Source organism: Balaenoptera ricei, chromosome 2 (genome assembly GCF_028023285.1).
Source record: "Balaenoptera ricei isolate mBalRic1 chromosome 2, mBalRic1.hap2, whole genome shotgun sequence".
In the NCBI taxonomy this organism is placed as follows: Eukaryota; Metazoa; Chordata; class Mammalia; order Artiodactyla; family Balaenopteridae; genus Balaenoptera; species Balaenoptera ricei.
The window spans coordinates 83,042,399-83,063,241 of NC_082640.1; the positions used below are offsets into that span (position 1 = coordinate 83,042,399).

Sequence of the window (20,843 nt, forward strand, 5' to 3'; positions counted from 1 at the left end):
CAGGCTTCAGTAGTTGTGGCTCTTGGGCTCTAGAGAGCAGGCTCAGTAGTTGTGGAGCACGGGCTTAGTTGCTCCACGGCATATGGGATCTTCCCGGACCAGGGCTCGAACCCGTGTCCCCTGCATTGGCAGGCGGATTCTTAACCACTGTGCCACCAGGGAAGCCCTTATGGTCTTTCCTTGGTGCATGTGCTTGGAAAGGGGGGAGGTGGGAGGGGAAGGAAGAGAGGTAGAGAGATTTCTCTTTTCCACTCCTGTAGGGCCACCAATCCTATTGGTTTACGGCCCCACCCTGATGACCTCATTTAACATTAATTGCCTTCTAAAAGCCGTGTCTCGGAATACAGTCACGTTGGAGGTTAGGGCTTCAACATATGAGTTTGGGGATGTGGGGGAAGGTGTGGCAGGACACAATTCAGTCCATAAACTTGGAAACCTCACTTCAGAGTAAAGAGGTGGCCCAGTGACTATTGAAATCACACCAGTTATTTACTTCCAAAATATTTAGAGATTTTCCAGCTATCTTTCTCTTACTGACTTCTAATTTAATTCCATTATGGTTGGAGAATACACTTTGGATGATTTAAAACTATTTAAATTTATTGAGATTTGTTTTATGGCCCAGAATATGGTCTGTCTTGGTAAATGTTGTATGTGTACCTAGTAAAGATGTGTATTCTGCTTTTGTTGAGTGGAGTGTTATGTAAATGCCAATTAGGTCAAGTTGATGGTACTGTTCAAGAGTTTTATGTTCTTACTGATTTTCTGTTACTTGTTCTATTAATTATTGAAAAAGCGGGTGTTGAAATCTCAAATATAATTGTGGATGTGTCTGTTTCTTCTTACAGTTCTATCATTTTTACTTTATACTTGTTGAAGCTATTTTCTTAGGTATGTAAACGTTTAGGGCTGTTATGCTCTCTTGATGGATTGGCCTCATTATCATTATGAAATGGCCACCATTATCACTTGCAAGATCATTTGCTCTGGAATCTGTTTCATCTGATTACTGTAGCCACTCCAGCTTTCTTTTGGCTAGTGTTAGCACTCACTTTTAGCTTATTTGTGTCTTTATATTAAAAATGGATTTCTTATAGGTAGTATGCAGTTGTGTCTTGCTTTTTTAACCAATCTGATAATCCTTGCTTTTTAATTAGACCATTCACATTTTAGGTTATTGTTGATATGGATGGGATTAAATCTGTCATCTTATTATTTGCTTTCTATTTGTCCCATCTGGTCTTTGTTCCTTTATCCTTCTTTTTCTGTCTTCTTTTGGATTGATAGTTTTGGGTTTTTTTTTGAATAATTCCATTTTATCCCCTTTGTTAACTTATTAATTATAATTAGTTTTATGGGGGTATGTTTAGTTTGTTTTTTCAGTAGTTACTTTAAAGTATGCAATAATTAACTTGTCACAGTTTACCTTCAAATACTTCGAAGTATTTACCTTCAAATACTTCAACATTTCCTTTAGTCAGTTCTATTTAAAACTGATTTTAAAACAAAGAACAAATTTATTTTTTATTTACCTACATATTTATGATTTCCAGTTCTCTTTGTGTAGATCCAGATTTTCAAATGGTTTAATTTTCTTTCTGACAGAAGGATTTCCTTTACCATTTTTGGTAGTGAGGGTCTGTTGGTGATAAACTTGTTTTAGCTTTTCTGGGTCTAAGGTTTTTGTTTGTTTGTTTTTCAGGAATTCCAGGTTGACAGTTTTTTTCTTTCACTCCTCTATTTCTCCTGAGCTCACCTTCTTTGTGCTACTCTCCCTTGTCTGGTACTCTGCCCTGTGACTCTAGCCACCTACCCTCCCTTTCCCTTAGTTCTTTTGTGCTTGATTCAGGGAGACTGCTGGATTCTGTCTGCCTTCTCCTTCCCTGTCCTTCAGCCTGGAAACTTTCTCCAGGCCTTAAAGTTGGGCAGTTGTAGAGCTCACCTGTTTATTTTTCTCTCAGAGATCACTGTCTTACACTGTCTGTTGTCCAGTGTCTGGAAACAGTTGTTTGTATTTTGTTGTGGTTTAGGTTGTGGGTAAATCAAGTCCCTGTTACTCCATTTTGACTGGAAATAACACAGTGACTACCAAAATCAAACCAGTCATGTCAGCCATCCTACTGGCCTTGTGGAAGAATTCATAAAATGGATGAATATAGAAATTATGTGTTTCTCCCCAGTATGTTCCTTGGTGGAAGATAAGGGTTGTGGTAAAGTCCTGCTCTCCCTGTGTACAGAGACCCAACCCAGGTAAAGGGAAGAAGTTCCTTTCTCCCCTGACACTTACCATTACCATTGTATAAATGAAGAAATTAAGTGACATGCCTGAACTTGCCCAGGACTGTCCTCACTGGATCCTACTGTCTTTGTGAAAACAGTAAAATCAAATTCTGCAGTGAATGTTTTACGTATTGCAGTTACAAAATAGTTATTAAAGGTTAATTTCATTTTCAGATCTTTACATGAATTTTAATTTTCACTTTGGCCATCAGTTATGTTGTATATAACCTCATTTCATTTCTGGAGATGGGAAGGTTTTATGCTTCATGGCTTTCCTTGAATCAAATACATTATGAAGGAAATACAGCCTGAAATCAATAATTTCTTAATTTATATTCTGGCCCTTTGTATGAAAACTTTACTAGGAATGTCTTCTGACCATAAAGAGCAGTGAATTTAGAGTGGGTTTTTAAATATTTGTCAATAAATAAATAAATAAATAAATATTTGTCAACTACATGAGGTTTGCTGTTTAAGGTTAAATAATAACTGAAATTTAATTTGATAATTCCTACCATAGTAGGGTATGCCAAAGATCAAAGGGCAGAGTTTTTTTTTCCTCAGAAATTTCTCAAAGAATTATTATTTTAATTTGCCTAGATTCACTCAGTATTTGAATTTACATCTACTTGATCATAAAGCCAGTTTTTTCTTCGAAGTTAGGCCACAGTTTAGAACCATCACAGTTCTATAGAAGAACATAAAATTTTAATATTTCAGGTTTAAAATTCAGAGTTATAATTTTGGCATATTATGTGTCCTTTAGAAAAATTAATCTTTAAGATCATTTATCTAAAACCAACAGAAAAATTATTATAAGCAATATGGTTATCAAACAGTAAATCATCTCTTAGATACCAGAGAAATAATTAAGAGAGCAACTTGCCTAGGTTACAGTTAATATTTTATGCTCACTAAATTGAAGCTCTGTACCTTTTGAACACTATTGTGAACTAAAATCCAGATTGAATTGGCCTTTTCTACTTTAAAATGTTTTTAATCAATGGGTATACAACTAACTAACAAATTTGGGGCTCCTTTTAGGGGTGCTAGTAGAACATGTGTGAGAAGACAGGGAGGCCTACTTTGCAATGTTTGAAAGATGGGAGTTTAGGAAAAGAGCCTAAGGAACAATTAGGACAGAAAGTGATGGCTCCCCTGAAAAGTTTTTCCCTCCCTCATCTGTTCAGTGTCCTCTAACTCTACTCTTCTTCTGTTTACTTTATTTTTCCTTTTATATTCCCCCCGCACCGCCCCCCCCCCCGCCCCGTCTTATTTTCCTGTTTGTTCTTTCCTCTTTGTCTATTTTGTTTCTCCCTGTCCCTTTCCTCCTGTTTTTCTCTTTATTTTGATCACAGTTCTTAGTTACTTATCCTTCTATTCTTTTCTGATTGTTTTCTTTAAAAATTCCCTTATCTCCACACAAATTACTGTGGTTGAATTGGTAAGGAGCCAGGAGGGGAATGTGGACGGCACTTACATATTAGAGGCTTTGTGTAGTTGGGAATTCGGACTGTAGAGGAAAAGGAGATGTCTGTTACGGCAGCCAATTACAGTCCTCTGGGAAGAGTCGCCTTGCAGAATTGTGTGAAGTACAAGGTTTACCTTCCTTGGCTTCTGGTGAACTCTATTTACTCTTCTGTGCCTAGAAAATATCTATCTGCTAACAACTGGGTGAAAAATTCAGTAATAAGTATTGCATAAATTAGATTGAATTTTTTTAAAATAAACTCACCAATTGTTTTACTACTATAAAGAGTTCTTTCTTTTGTGTTATGCCTATGTAGCACTTTTAGTTAAAAATTATTTTGATGGAAATGCCATCAAATATGGCATCATAAATGCCATATTTCTTTGTTATGCAAGCTTTTAATCTATAATATAATCATCTGAGCAGTTTAAATGACATAAAATATATGCCTTTTTAAAAGTTTTACTATAGTCTACGATAGTGTTTTAAAAAACTACATAGCATTGTATTTTTTGTTACTGTAATTTATTTAATAGTTGTGGTAAACAAATTCAAATTGGTAGGTGATTGCTGTTTTTTATAATGCAATATTTGCAAAGGTGGGAAAGGGTTAGTACTTATTACTTGACTGTAAGTAATTTAGGGAACATAGGAACTCAGTACGGCCTGAGTTCTGAGTACACAGGCTTGTCATAGCTCATATCAAAGGAGCACCTTCTATGCTTCCAGAATTCTCTTATGTTCCTTTTTAGTTTTAGAACTAGAACTATATGGCTTTTAACGTTATTTAGATCCTTGTTTCAAGAAGTTCAAAGTGCTTTAGAAAATACTATTAATCTTAAAATATCTAAGAATGATGGAATGAATATTTTGTATTGATTTTGTTCACAATAGTTAAATTTTTGTGTATATATATGAAAATTTCAAAACACCAGTTCTGAGCCTGATAGAATGTCTACATACATGAGCAGTTTTAGAAAAACTTAAGAAACATTTTGGAGCATTGAAAATAATTGAAAGTCCTAATTCTCACCTGTCAAATCACTAAGCCTGCCTTCCTTTAGTCCATTTCCATTGGTTATACTAGTTGTGCTAGTTGTTAATGATAGAGAATTAGTGATTAGAGAATTAGCCAAGGCTTTTCCTTTGGTTTCTGTGAGATTTAGTGTGAAGATATCTGTAAGATCTTACCCTCAAAAATTACCTGCTTTCAACATTTTAGAGAATACACTATCAGATGGCAGAACTGGCTGTCAAATTGTAGAATGTAGAAAACAAATTCTCTTGAGATACTGATGATTGAGGCCCAGGAACATACATGAATATAATCATTTTAGTGGTGTGTGTGTGTGTGTGTGTGTTTTAACAACTCTTTATTAAAATGTCAGTGTGAATAAGTTAAATTCTGTTTTTAAAAAAAGTAGTAAAATAAAAGCTAAAAGAACTTCTTGTGCATTGCCTGATGTCCTGGCACCTTCAACCTGCCATTTGTTATAGGGCTAATAATCTGAGGTCACTTGTCCTATAATACCTGAATTCTTCAGAGTTGGTCATACTTTAACATAGATCTCAAGTTGATCTGCAACTGAGATCTTATTAATTAGTTAAATAACTACACTTTAACCACTCTTTCATTTTGCTTATGTATTCATTGAGCGTCGCCTGTACGCCAGGCACTGTCCTAGGCACTGGTAATAGAATGATGGATGTGTTAGACCTGGCTCCTGCATGCCTAGAGTTTATAATCTAATTAGAGACAGTCGGCCATTAGAGTAGAGTAATAATTGCAGTAGGAACACATGAAGCTTATGAGAGGATTTCCCTCTGTGTCTGCTTCCCACCTGAGTTGAAATTTAACTGAAATCAGGGACTAGAAAAAAGTTGGCAGATTTTCAATTTCTCCATTGGAAAATACACAGTTTGTAACAGTGTACTCCTTAGTTAAGGTTTTTAACCCCTGTTTCCCTTCCCCCTTTGGTTTTCCAACTCATTCACAACTCTTTTTTTTTTTTTTTTTTTTATAGTTTAATGTATTTTAATAGCAAACTTACAGGAACAGCACAGAAGACAGACAACATTAAAAACATGTACTTGCATATAGGACAACTCAGTTAGAAAAGTATAGTGAATGGATGGAATCTACTGTATGATAAAAATGCTACAAACACCATTTAGTTGCAGTCAATAAGAAATTTACTTGTTTTAAAAAAATCCAAATGCTGGCATTGTCCAGAAAAATTTAACAGGTTTATTTATAATTGTTATAAAGTTGAACTGCTGAAACTTGTTCACTGAAACATTTTGACTTGCATTAATGCTTTATGTCCCCGCATTTATATTAAAAATTCACACACAAATGAAAATGGAAAAACTGCCAATACCTGATTTCTGTCCCCCATTTTTCCACCTGCAATCATATACTTAGGTACCTTTTGACCCCACGGGGGGAAAAAAAAAATCTAACGTTCAGAACTACCAATAACAGGAAGAGAATTTTTTTTTTTTTTTTTTTTTTTTTGAAGAATGAAATGTTTCCCATCAAAGTGGATTCTTAAGCACGTTCTCCACGTATGCAGCGTGCTAGCTGGATGTCTTTTGGCATAATTGTTACACGTTTGGCATGGATAGCACACAGGTTGGTGTCTTCAAAAAGGCCAACCAGATAGGCCTCACTTGCCTCCTGCAAAGCACCAATAGCTGCACTCTGGAAGTGCAGATCTGTTTTGAAGTCCTGAGCAATTTCCCGCACCAGACGCTGGAAGGGAAGTTTGCGAATCAGAAGTTCAGTGGACTTCTGATAACGTCTAATTTCACGGAGTGCCACGGTACCAGGCCTGTAACGATGAGGTTTCTTCACCCCTCCAGTAGAGGGCGCACTCTTGCGAGCGGCTTTTGTAGCCAGTTCCTTCCTCGCTGCTTTACCACCGGTCGATTTGCGGGCAGTCTGCTTTGTACGAGCCATGGTATAAAGACCTCCTTACTTACCCCTCTTCTCCTTCGGCTGGAGCTCAGCGAGCGAGAGGCGGCGCTGGCGTCGGAGAGCAACAGCGGCGCGGCGGCGGCAGCGAACACAATTGAAAAAAGCCATTCACAACTCTTCTTTTGCAGCTTTCAGAGTGTCAGGTTTAGTTTGGGTAGCCATGGCATATAGGAATCCCTATCAGATATAATAGATGTTGAGGAAACAATCCTGAGATAGGTAAGCACCTCATGTCTCAGTGGTGAGAAGTAGGGTTCAGAGTGGTTGCATGAGCAGAGAAACAAAGAAAATTCTGTCAAGATTGCAGAATAGTAACCATGTAAACTGCAAAGTCCAGTTAGAATTCAAAGGAAAACAGAGATTGGGAATTAGACATCAAGATGTTTTACAGTAAGGACCAGAATCAACATTCACAGGCTAGATAACCAATACAGAATGAGCTGTAAGAATGACCTTGATACCAAGCCAACAAATACCTGAGGCTGAGTCTCCATCCATTATTCTTTCCTGAGCCAGAATTGGAATTGGACTAACTGGGGAGTAGAGTTTAGGTAGGCACACTGGATGACACTTGGAAATAAGTCCTCAGATTTTTAACATTTTATATACATAGGAGATCTTGATTTAAGGCCTCACTTTACCATTATGTTGCTCTGTGTGTCTGAGCTGTCACTTTACTCTCTGAAGTCCAATTTCTTCATCTATAGATTAATGAAAATACATACTCTTGAAGGTTCCTTTGAGTTCTTTAACTCCTGAATTCTATACAAAAGCCAAGACTCCCCCCACCTTGCCCCACTTTTTAACTTATCCCCTGTAGTTTTGCCCACAGAAGCTGCTTATTTTTCTTTGATGACAGAGGGACCAAGCTTGGTTTTAATAAACTCTAAGTGGTTTTGAATGCACAAAACAGAACATTGAAATATTTTATTTATGAGCAGATGTAATTGTACAGTTTTGCCAAGCATTATAAGGATAATGTTTCTAAGTGGGATATCCTCTTGCTCTTTCTGGAACTGCATGATCCAGACCTTTTCCATGATATCTAAATTGAGAAACCTTTAAACTAGGGAGACATAAGGAGAGAAAGGAATAGCTGTCCAAATTCTTTTAATACCAGGAATCCTTGAAGATATGTCTATCTGAAGAGCTTTCTAGAATCTATGCCCTGAGTTGGTAGGGTAACCTCTACCCTAAAAATGAGTCTTTTTTGTGTGAAATGAAAAATAAGAATGAACTTTCATAATTGAGCATTATTAAGAACTATTGGTAGTGGAAAGTGGGCTCCTACAGGTGGTTCTCTACTTACTGATAATGTTTGTGACCTTGGGCAAATGATTTTACAAATTTAGTTTTCTCATCTGTAAAATGAGAGAAAAACCTATGCCATCGCATTTATTTTTGTTTTATTTTATTTTTTTAAATAAATTTATTTATTTATTTATGGCTATGTTGGGTCTTCCTTGCAGTGTGCGGGCTTCTCATTGTGGTGGCTTCTCTTGTTGTAGAGCACAGCCTCTAGGCGTGCGGGCTTCAGTAGTTGTGGCACGCAGGCTCAGTAGTTGTGGCTCGCGGGCTCAGTTGATCCATAGCAAATGGGGTCTTCCTGGACCAGGGCTCGAACCCATGTCCCCTGCATTGGCAGGAGGATTCTTAACCACTGTACCACCAGGGAAGTCCCTATTTTTATTTTAAATTTAAGAAACGTTAGATGGAAAATAAAAGAAAAAAGAAACAGTATGGTGCTCACTATGTGCCAGGCAATATTCTAAATATTTTACAAATAACAACCTATTAACTACCCTCTGAAGGTCAATACTATTATTATTGCCATTTAGTAGATTTTTTAAAAACTAAGGCAAAGAGAGGTTGTATCACTATAACTTGTACAAAGCCAAACAACTAGCAAGTAGCAGAACTGTTTGCCTGACCTCACAGTTCATGTTCTTAACTGTTACTTTATGCTACATCATGAGAAATAAGATGAGGAAGCACTTGATAAAACACTCCACAACTCAAGATGATAATGATCATCTTTGTTTAACTGAATGTTTGTATTATGTGACAATTAAAATTTATAGCCAATTTTCAAAGAGCTAGATTATTATAAAAACATACACGACTTTGTTTTTCAGATAGAACCTCAGAATATTCATTGTTTTAATCATAATTTTGAATTTTGGTGGTTACTGTATAATGTAGATGTACAGCAGAAATACTTGGTTGAATTTAAACCACACACAAGTCTAGAAAGCTGCTGTTAAAAGTCAGTCCGTGATAAGTTTGTTTACAGATCACTGGCCTTTTTCATAATAGAGTGCTGAGGATTTTTTAAAAATTCAGTTTAAGCTTTGTTGTTGGCTAACAAAAACAAAGAATATTTTTGTGTTTGAAGGTACTCTTCTGACAGTGGAAATATTTATGTGTCACTAGTATTAATAAAATAATAGTGCAGATATAAAGTTGCTTTCATTTATAGCCACAGCCACTATTTTTTGCACTTGTCATTAAAGTCAACTTTGTCTTTTATTCTCTGCTTAAAGACTTCTCATGGTGTATAAATCAAGTTGCACTAGGAATGAAGAAACCGGGATTCCAGTGTGCAGCAGTATGCATACAGCTTTGAGCAAGAAAGTTAATGTCTTTTTACCTTACTCTCTTCATCTGGAAGTAAGGTAGATTAGGCCGCATGATTTCTAAGGTCCTTTACAATTGTCACTTAAAACAGAAACACTCAACACATACCTATGAGATTGGAACATATAAATGAGAAACCAAAAATATTTCAATGTATGTAGAACTTAACCCATTAGGAGATAAACATCTATGAAATATTAAGAATATTTTTATAAAGAAATGGATGGGTTAGTGTAACTGTGGAAGTTCCTGCAGTTGGGAGAGGGTTGGCTAAAGTTAGCAGTACAGAAAGAAAAAGCAGTGGTACAGGGTGGGAAATGAGTAGAGCGTGGTATAGACAGCAGTTTGGGTAGAACACAGAGAGCAGGAAAAGATGAGATTAAGAACCAGAGGTGGGTGGAGTCTTAAGCAGGGTCACCTCAGTGTATAACTTCAAGAGGCAGTGTTCACATCAGAATCTGGCAATGCACAGCCAGAGTAGCTGGCTCTGTACAGTGGCCCTGGCCCTAATGTCAGGCTTAAGAGTTTACACTGGGTTTAATAGGCAGTTAGGGAGCCAATAAAACAAACAAACAACAAACAGAAAAACTTTGAGGAATGTGATGGAATGGCTTTCAGGAAGATTAATCTGCATCAGGTTGCAAGATGAATAAGAAAGGGCCTAGAGTCCTAGACCATAACTAGGAGACTGGTGTAGTAATTGATGTGTAAAGTAATAGGAATCCACCTTGGTAACTGTTTTGAGGTTAAAAAGGAAGGTTTAATTTCAAGAGAAATTTGAAGAACAAGTTAGTGACTTGTTCAGTGACTGGATTTTAGGACCATAAAGCGGGAGAATCTCCTGTCCCTGTACCATAGACTTAGAAGGGAACTTCTCGTATTCCCTTTTGGGATTTGGAGACAATTTTGTATGAGTGATGATTTTGCATGTGTAATACTTATATTGTGATACATGAATGGCCATTGTGTTAAGAGAGGACTAGGAAAGTAGGCTTTTGTATTTATCATCTGTACCCTTCAGAATAATTGACAATGTATGTCACATCTAATCTTCCATCGTCACCACCTACTGAGATCGCTATTGTCAAAGTCACCAATGACTTCCTTATTGTCAAATACAGTGGTCATTTCTTTGTTTATATTTTATTAAACCTCACTAGTGTTTGAGACCATTGGCCATGCCCTCCATGAAACATTTTTTTTCTTGCAGCTTCCATGATACCATACTTGACATATACCAGCTCCTTTTGCTGGTTCATCATCTTCTAACAGATCTCTACTTCTTAGAGTGCCTCGGGCCTTTGTCATGAATGTCTTCTGCATGCTTCTAGGTAACTCTTCACTCTAAATACTATCCAAATGCCAATGATTCCCAAAACTATATCCCCAACCCTGGAAAACAGCAACCTTCTAACTAGTATACCTACTCTGATTCTTTTTCCCCTATTCTGTTATCAACATAGCAGTCAGAGCGATCATTTAAAAATGTAAATCAGATCGTGTCACTTCTCTAGTTAAAACCCTCCAGTGACTTCCCATTGCATTTAGGATAAAATCTAAACTCCTTGCCCTAGCTTCAAAATCCTGTGTGATGTACTCCCTGCCCACCATTCTAAACTATAGTTCTTACCACTTTCTCTCTCTGCTACTGCCATTCCAGCCTTACTCACCTTCTTTTAGTTCCTGGGACATTACTCCTTTATTGTCACCTTAGACCCTCTGCTCAGAATGGTCTTTCCTCCAATTTTTGAATTGCTTGTTCCTTGTTCGGACCTTGGCTTAAATGTTATCTGCTCAGAAAAGCCATCCCTCAACAGTTAGTATAAAGCATTTACATAATTATTCTCAATTTTTGCAATTACAGCGTGGCACTTAGCACCATCTTCATACCTACATACTGGTAATATCAACTGAGAGTCCAATTCTCTGAGCATAACCTCCTCTACTAATTCTTAACACCCTTTCTCAGATTCATCCATATGTTTCTCATATTATCAGTATGAGATGCTAGTTCTTACCTAATTATTTTTAAAAGATTATTTATAAAGAGAAAAAAAAAAAAAGAAAGCAAAGCAGAAAAGTGTTTCAAACTGCTAAGTTCTAATTTTTCAACACCAGAACCAGTGTACTGTTACCTATGTGTGTCTTCACAAATTCCTCTACTGAGTAACCAAACTGTGATCTCCTTAGCAGGAGTTTTACAAAACAATAACTCTAATTAAAATATATGACACTATGTAATTCTTTTATTTACATATTATTTTTCAGTTAATAGGCTTTATCATTTATCTAATGCCAGTCAGAGAATAGTAATTTATTTAAAATTTAGTTTATGTGTTTGTGTGTTTGCTTTATAGGACTGATAATATTTTGTTGCATGTATATCTTTCTATGCATGTGTAATTCCACAAACACATGATCATAACATTCTTTTGAGAGTTGTGTTTCACTTATGGTGTAGATAATCTTTCCTTGTCAAAAGTAGATCTATATCATTATTTTAGATAAAACTGTACCACAGTATATTTAACCAGTCCCTTTTTGTTGGACATTTAGATTGATTACAATTCTTTTTGACTGCTATAAACATTTTAATAAATATCCTTCAACATTCATCTCTGTGTACTTGTTCTATTATTTCATTGGAATAAATTCACAGAAGAATTTTTATTCGTATTACTAGATTGTCCATTATAAGTTTGAAAGGACATTATTTTTAGAGAAACTTTCTTTTTGGCAATCCCCCAGGTGTTCTCATGCTTCTCTTGCCATTTTATTCCATATATGAGGGGGGTGAAATCTACTACCTTGGCAGGCTTTAGAAGTAAATTGAACAATATATACAGCAGCCCAATGGTAGGAAGGACCTTCTTCTGTTTCCTTGAGACAGAGCTTTGAAGTATCCTAGGTTTTTGTTTTAAATCAAGGATCCAGAGACACCACCATTAAGTGTTTATGATGAGTTCTGATTCAGAGGGGCTCCTGGTTAGGGCCTCCCAAGAAGGAAGTGGTGGTTCTGGCCTCTCCCCTGGGTTTTTTATGAAGTACTTCTGAAGAACAGAGATTCACAGACTCTCAAGGTTGAAAGAACCACTGCAAGTCTAATTCAGTTTCCACTTGACAGCTAAATCCCTTCAACCACACCCCTGGCAATTGTTTATCAGTCTGTTTGTGAACACCGTTGGTGATGAAGAATTTACTTCCCAAGTTAGTCTGTTTCACCTATGGGTCATTCTGATTGTTTAAGGTTTTCCCAGGGGCCAAATTATTAACCTCTTTTGTTGGAGAGAACAGATGAAGAACTTTAAGATGGCTGAACTCCAGAGCCAGAAGAGTGTGCCACAAAAAAGGAGCTAGTCTGGTCATGGCTTCTAGTCAGACTGTGGTGTAAGCACTATCCTCATTGAGGTTTTGGGGGCAGAGGGACTATGTTTTGATTGATTGATTCCCACTCTCTAATGATTTGTCATTGATAGCCTGTGAGAATTTATAACATCCTTTCTGTTGTTTTCAAAGTTATGTTTTACATCAAATAATTTCTCTCTTTTAAAATGTATAGCTAGTAGGTAAGCCTTAGCAGCCCATATTTGTCTAGATTTGCAACACTTTTTGTTTTTGTAAAGAGTAAATTGTTTTCAGAGACCCAACAATTATACCTTATTTCTTGAGTAAGCTATGTCCTCAAAGTATCGTCATATCTAATGAATTTTCTTTAGTATGACATAAAATTTCCCAGTTCCTTAGTCATATTCTTTACTACAGTAAACTCTGTGCTATGGCAGAGGTTTTAGAGATGGAAATTATCAAAATTTTAATAATGCAACTTTTCTAATGACTACTGTGATTTACTATTCTCATTTATTAAAATTCAGACACCCATAAATTTTTCCTGACAAGTTCCTAAAGGTTGTCATCACGTAACAGTTTTTTAAAATTAATTTTTATTGGAGTATAGTTGCTTTACAATGTGTAACAGTTTAACTTTTATCACTTTAAACTTGGTAATTTCTTGTATATGAGTAAGCCATTTCCTGATAGGGTTGTTGTTTTTTGTTTTTTTACAGTAGCTCCTTATTAATTATCTATTTTAAATATAACAGTGTGTACATGTCAATTCCAAACTCCCAATCTATCCCCCTCCCCACCCTTCCCCTCAGTAACCATAAATTCATTCTCTAAGTCTGTAAGTCTGTTTCTGTTTTGTTAAGTAAGTTCATTTGTATCATTTTTTTTTTAGATTCTGCATATAAGTGATACCATATGATATTTGTCTTTCTCTCTCTGACTTACTTCACTTAGTATGATATCTCCAGGTCCATCTATGTTGCTGCAGGTGGCATTATTTCATTCTTTTTAATGGCTCAGTAATATTCCATTGTATTATATATGTACCACGTCTTCTTTATCCATTCATCTGTCAGTGGATATCCTGCTAGGGTTTTGGAGATAAATTATAATTAAAAAAAAATAGTGCCAAATATATATGAGACGTTACTTAGGCTGTGGACCATCCTTGGTACTCACATGGAGTAACTGACATCTTGACATCATTCAGCATTCCATAGCGTAAGAGCCACTGCTCTGCCACAATTCTTAACTCTCCAGGATTACCCCACAGTCTGAGAGAGGGAAAAGGATGAGCCCAGAGAAATCTCCCGGGAGCTAAAATCATCCCATGTAGCCAGCCCATGGCAAGCCTGAGCTAGCCTTGAAAACCCACAGAACCATCAGAGAAAGGTCTGAATGGATTTCTTTTTATGTCTTTTGCTTCCGTCTGAAGGACACCATAATTTAACTCAGTGAGTCCCAGGAGACCACAGGAGACCCTTGGCTTATGACCTAATTGGTTCCTGGAGGAAAGTTGAAAGTTGAGTCCTCTTTTTTTTTTTCCCAGTTTGGCGCATTATTATAAATTACGGTCCTTTTCCTGGAAACAAATCCTGTACCACAATATTCCAAAATATATTGTTAAAATATATGTTGAATATACATTATTTATATTTTTACAAACATCTCTTAAAGTATATAAAGGCAGTATTTGTAGTCACAGTGAAAGAAAGCATGCATGGGGTAGTTAGGGACTCAGATTCTAGAACCAGACCTGTGTAGGTTCAAATTTCAACTTTGCAACTTCCTAGCTGGGTGGTCTTGGGCAAGTTATTTAACCTTTCTATGCTTCGGTTATCTATAAAAATGGTGGTAATAGTCCCTTCTAGAGCTGCTTTGAGGAGTAAATGATTTAATGTATAGAAAGTAGTGAGAACTGGCAATGCCTAACATTACTAAGTGCAGGCTGTTGTTTTATATGTTGCAAATGGTCATTTTAGGGACTGAATGGTATTAAAATACCAGCTCAATCAAGTTGGCTCTCAAGACTCCTTCTTTTCCTGATAAGCCTTCCTGAGGCTAGAAATAGGCACTCGTCGTCATACTCTTCAAGGCTATTCACAATCAGGCTCCAGTCCTGCCTTTTCTACACTTTTTTGGTACAAATGCTCCACTCAAGTTGCACTTTCTCATGGTTCAGCTTAACATCTACCTCTTTGGCAAAATTTTACCACTGTTATCTGAACTTCTTTGGAATTTATTATATGCTTCAGTGTTCTGTTGTTTTAAAAAATCATCTCTGAATCAAATCCTTTGAAACTAGTAGCTATGTGCAGTACAACTTTGTGTCCCCTTGTCACCTACTACAGTGTGCTAGGCACTTAAAATATGTGTTGCTTAGCTGGCAGAGATAAGAGAAAGCAACCTTTTCAAGTTTGCACTATAAATTGAATTTCGTGTGTGAATGTACACATGCATGCATGTCCAACCTGCATAGCAGGTTAACAGTTTTAAAAACTAACTGTGCTTTTAAAATTGGAGGACTTGTGAAAAATTTTAAATTTAATATATCTAAGTGAAACATCTGCAGGTTAGATTGTTTGGAACTGCCTAGTAACCAAAAAATATCACACTTCATATATTGGAATACAGGCTTGCATCTCCTGTTGGATAATTATAAAATTTCTTCCTCTGAAACTACTACCACTGCATAGCAAGGAAAGAGAAGGACCCTGTGGCTGTGAGTGTCCACATCACAGAATTAGGGCTGTAAGAACAAGGAACTAGTTAAGGAAGGGAGAGGGAGAGAAAGGGAGAAACATACATTTGTATCTAACTCTTTTTCTAATATTTAATAACAGTAATAAGACAGCTGAAAATATTTATATGACCTAATAAGACATTTTGACCTTTTGGCTATTGGCGAAGTTTTGTGTGTGAAAATTATTGTATTTGAGGTCCAAAAATATCACTATCTAAAAGATTATAAAATGTATTCCTAAATCTTAAACATTTTAATTGAAGTTTACATAAAAACAATTTTATGCCATAATTTTAATCAGCTTTGTCTTAAATGAAATTTTGAATTATCCATCATCATCTGACTTCTGTACCTTGTGAATTAAGAGTTTATTAGTTTTTTTTTTTAATAAGTTTATTTATTTATTTTGGCTGCATTGGGTCTTTGTTTCTGCGTACGGGCTTTCTCTAGTTGCGGTGAGGAGGGGCTACTCTTCATTGCGGTGCGCGGGCTTCTCATTGCAGTGGCTTCTCTTGTCGCAGAGCACGGGCTCTAGGAGCGTGGGCTTCAATAGTTGTGGCTCACGGGCTCTAGAGTTCAGGCTCAGTAGTTGTGGTGCACGGGCTTCGTTGCTCCGTGGCATGTGGGATCTTCCCGGACCAGGGCTTGAACCTGTGTCCTCTGCACTGGCAGGTGGATTCTTAACCACTGCGCCACCAGGGAAGTACCAAGAGTTTATTGTATTTTAATTGCCTCACTTTTATTCTCTTTTCACTCTTTGTTAGTAAATATACTTGAATTTGGGCTATTTTAGACATAAAAAAACGAGTTCTTGTAAAGCAATTATACTCCAATAAAGATGTTAAAAAAAAAAAATGAGTTCTTGTCAAGAATACCTTAAAGCAAGGACCCATCTTTCTTTCTTTCTTTCTTTTTGATACCAGATAGTCTGGATGAATATTTTGAATATGATGCAGAGGAGTTCTTGGTCTCTCTGGCCTTGTTAATAACAGAAGGACGAACACCTGAATGTTCTGTTAAAGGTCGGTCGGAAAGTTTCCATTGCCCTCCAGCACAGTCCTGTTACCCAGTAACTAGCAAACATGAATGTAGTGATAAGCTGGCCCAGGTGAGAATTGTGTTTTGAATGCTTTTTATCTTTTATATAAACCTGTTTAAATTCTGTCATTAACTTTGTTAAATCACAATTATAATGTTCACATTTAAGTATAAAATTGGTCACAACATAAAGAAGAAGTACTAATCCTGAACCGCAGCTAATAATTTTGGCTCGTAAACAAGGCTCTAAAAGGCCACAGTAGGTAGCTTTTCCATCAGCAGGCAGGTGGGCAGCCAGTTTCATACCTGCCTCCACACACACCAGATTTAAGATTATCTTTGTTACTATGAATTAGCTTTTCTTTAGTTTTAGTCTCAGCCCCGGTTCATCAACTTTGTGTTCTTGTTTATTTAGTAGATTGATGTTCATAATTATTTTCCCCACATTAATCACTTTCCCTCCTATATCCCTCCCCTTTTTAATGGGAGGATACTTTTTGCTATCATTAATGTTTTTGTATAATACTGTTAAAAATATTTATTTTGGTATGTAGCGTATAATTTGCTGTAAGGATTTTTCTCCCAGTTAGTCTCTTAACTGTAGTCCAAAATTTTAAACTTCTAAAATCTTGTCTACTTTGAGTGTTTAATGAAAATGAGTTTTTAATATTTTGCTCTTAGAATGAATCTTTCCTCTGTAATTAATGATGATGTAATTAACAAATGAGGCGAGGCTGGGCCATCTTGAAGCCTGTCAGACGTTGGGCATGGCAGTTCTTTTTCCACAAAGTAGAGCAAAGATATCCTCCCCCAAGAAAATTTGCATCATAATTGTTGTTTGCTACTAATCCCCACACTCTAGAGCTCCTAGTGCTGATGCATTGTTTAATGAGGAAACCTAAATAGGCAGACAAGCCTGAGCTGAGCCCTGCAATAGGCAACTCATTTTCATACAGATGTCTGCTTTACAATTATACTTTTCAAATTTAAATATAAAATTGGGTGGGCTCTTAAGCCATTTTGCTTATCTCCATCTTCTCCAAGTGTCGCCAAGCCCGACGAACTAGGTCTGAGGTCACATTATTGTGGAAGAATAACCTTCCAATCATGGTGGAAGTGATGCTACTACCAGATTGCTGCTACAGTGACGATGGGCCCACCACAGAAGGGATTGATCTAAATGATCCTGCAATTAAGCAAGATGCGTTATTATTAGAAAGATGGATATTGGAGCCAGTTCCTCGACAGTAAGTTGAACTGAGTTTGAAGTTGTCCTTTGTAAATCAGGTTTTCCATTACTTTATATAAATTATTTTAATAATATATCATATCTTTGAGTCCCTCTATTTATGTAGTAAAATTTACATATTTAGTACTTATGTGACTTCAGGTGACACTGGTAAATGCACTCCTATACTCTTGAAAGCACATATCCTGAGTGATATGTTTATTTCAGCTTTTATCTTTCTAAAATTTAGTCATTTTGTACTTGCTGACATTTAGATGATGCTTTTTTACTTCCCTTAGGAGTGGCGATCGATTTATTGAAGAGAAGACTCTCCTATTGGCTGTCCGCTCATTTGTGTTTTTTTCTCAATTAAGTGCTTGGCTGAGTGTTTCTCATGGTGCTATTCCACGAAATATTCTTTACAGGTATGTCTAGGGCAGAAAAAGGACAATGTGTATTCAGCTACAGTGGTTAGCTACTGAATGAAATTTTACCTTTTCAGCAGTTTATTTCCTTCATTTCTAAATATAAGTGGACAAAATTTACTGAAGTATTTTTCAAAACAAGTTAGAGAAATTTAGATATGACTCAATATGAATTTTGCTTCTTGGGTTAAATCTGGTGTAGAATAGTTTTCAGAGAACTTTTTAGCTTACTTTACAGAACTAACAATGAGAACGTACCACCATTATAAATAAAGTGGAAAAACTTTCTGGGTTGCTGAATTTCCATAATGGTAGACTTAGTTTTTAGATCCTGAAAACTGTAAACACAGAGGCTGCTGAACAACTGTCTTAACTGTCTCTTTAGGCAGGTGGCCATGAGATAGAGAGTATCTCTTAATCACCATGCTTAATAGAGTTAGCTGAATCCATTTATTTAGTAGTAAATGGAAAGTCCTTTTTTTCTGTTTTGACAACTAATTTTAAATTATAGTATTTTTGAGCTTTAATGCTTTAAGAGAATCGTGTTCTCAAAAAGAAGATGGTCTCTATTCCAGGTATAACCTATTTATGTTGGTTTTGTTAGAACGACATGCACGGTAAAGTAGGTTAAAATAAAATCTCAGTAGTAATTAATGCAACAAAGGTAAGTATATGACTGTTTAAAATTTTTTAAATAACATATAATAATGATATGTTTTATAATCCATTGATTCCATTTTTTTCTGTGTGATTCTAGAATCAGTGCTGCTGATGTAGACCTACAGTGGAATTTTTCACAGACTCCAATTGAACATGTGTTTCCTGTTCCCAATGTGTCTCACAATGTGGCCTTGAAAGTCAGTGTTCAGTCCTTGCCCAGACAATCTAATTATCCAGTTTTGACCTGTAGTATTCACACTAATATTGGCCTTTATGAGAAAAGAGTTCAAGACCATGAACTTAAAACCCATCAGCACCGAAATTCTACTGAAGCAGAGCAATGTGGTACAAACGGTTCACAGCGTCTGTGTAGCAAACAAACTTGGACCATGGCACCCGAGAGCATAATATTACATGCAAAAAATGGCACAACTCCAGAATATACTGCAGCTATCAAAAATGTCAAACTATATCCGGGCACTAGCGGTAAATCTGACTATGGAACATCTCAAGGCAATATTCTGGGCTTCAGTGGTATAGGAGATAAAAAGTCACATGAAACATCAGTGAGAACTTTAAAATCATTTTCAGTGATTGATTCTAGTGAATCTAGCCACCAGAGTTCCTGGCAGTCAGTTGGTGAGACTAATCCTTTAATAGGCTCTTTAATTCAGGAGCGACAAGAAGTTATTGCAAGAATAGCTCAGCATTTGATTCATTGTGATCCAAGCACTTCACATGTTTCTGGACATCCACTTAATACACAAGAATCTAGTTCACTTAATTCAAAACTTTTCCGGGTTTCACGAGAAAATGAAAATGTGAGAAAATGTAAAGAAACATTCTCCATTTCTTTTGGTAATCCAGAGCTCACCTCCTCAGAAGACACCAATGAAGGGAAAATTCGAGTAAAACCAGAAACTCCTCGAAGTGAGACTTGCATCTCTAATGGTCTTCATTCTCATCAGTCTGTTGGTGAGATTAATCCTTTGATAAGCTCTTTACTCCAGGAGCGGCAAGATGTCATTGCAAGGATTGCTCAGCACTTGGAGCATATTGATCCAACAGCACCTCACATGCCCCGGCAATCATTCAACATGCAGGACTCCAGTTCAGTTCCTTCTAAACTGTTTAGGAGTTCCTATGAAGACAGAAATTTGTTGAAGAAAAACAAGGATGACACCTCTGTTTCCATTTCTGATACAAAATTTTCCTTGTTAGATAACATCAGTGAAGGGAAAAACTTAACACCTAATAAATATTTTAGTTCTTTTAAATGCAATAGTAATGTCAAGCCTTCTTTGAAACCTCAAACAAGAAGAAATCTGCATCAGAACCATCCTAGTGAAATCCAAAGTACATTTCAAGAGACACAGAACAAAGCCACTGGTTTAATGAATCCTTCAAATATGTCTCATTGCAAAGAAGATAACTTAGATTTCACAATCAGATTGGAAAAGACACTTTCTGAGTGTCAATTTAAGGAACAAGAAATTGACAATGAAATCAATAAACAGTATTCAAAATGTAACAGTATTGACAAACAGATTTGCACAAATAAGTATAAGGACAAAATAATAATAAATGAAAATTATAATCCAGAATCTTTTAACAATCACCAGTTTGATCATTCAAAAAAGAATGACTCGAAAATAAATGTTACTGTGTTGGAAATGTCTGGATATTTGAACAAACATGTAAATGAGTGCTCAGATAAAGACTCAAAAAAGCCTAAGTCATGCGAACAAAATACTCAACTTAATAGTATAGAAAATTATCTCAATAAAGATAGTGAAGTTTTCAAATGCAAAAAGCCAAACCACTTAAAAAATGAACAGGATAAGAAAGAAGATCCAGTTGATGAAAAATCTCAAAACTGTTCTCAGAGGAAGAATATAAAAGACTGTTTGTTTACGTGTGAACGACTGAAAAATAAAGAGGTATTGGTAAGTAATATCTAACATTTCAAATATAATACTCAAACATTTGTTATGGTTTGAATTTTGTGTACAGGAGATCTAGTTAGGCCCAAGATG

General features: G+C 36.2%; 2 protein-coding genes across 6 annotated transcripts in view; one reads left to right on the top strand and one right to left on the bottom strand.

Moving 5' to 3' along the window:
- The window catches only part of ATOSA (atos homolog A), an 86,185-nt gene that overhangs the window by 44,755 nt on the left and 20,587 nt on the right, over positions 1–20,843 (top strand). For 4 of the 5 annotated variants that reach the window (XM_059913272.1, XM_059913274.1, XM_059913273.1 and 1 more), the window contains exons 2-5: positions 16,380–16,564; positions 17,539–17,741; positions 18,022–18,147; positions 18,905–20,753. In XM_059913272.1, the coding sequence (XP_059769255.1) occupies positions 16,380–16,564; positions 17,539–17,741; positions 18,022–18,147; positions 18,905–20,753 (2,363 nt within the window). The remainder of the gene's footprint in view (positions 1–16,379; positions 16,565–17,538; positions 17,742–18,021; positions 18,148–18,904; positions 20,754–20,843) is intronic. The other variant, XM_059913276.1, reaches the window with a different exon arrangement.
- LOC132359375 (histone H3.3A-like) lies at positions 5,922–6,809 on the bottom strand. Its single transcript, XM_059913270.1, has one exon. It carries the CDS (start codon positions 6,711–6,713, stop codon positions 6,303–6,305), a length of 411 nt encoding a protein of 136 aa, XP_059769253.1. The 5' UTR covers positions 6,714–6,809; the 3' UTR covers positions 5,922–6,302.

Excerpts from the sequence above, each read along its gene's own strand:
- LOC132359375 (XM_059913270.1), bottom strand. The coding sequence starts at position 6,713 with ATGGCTCGTACAAAGCAGACTGCCCGCAAATCGACCGGTGGTAAAGCA.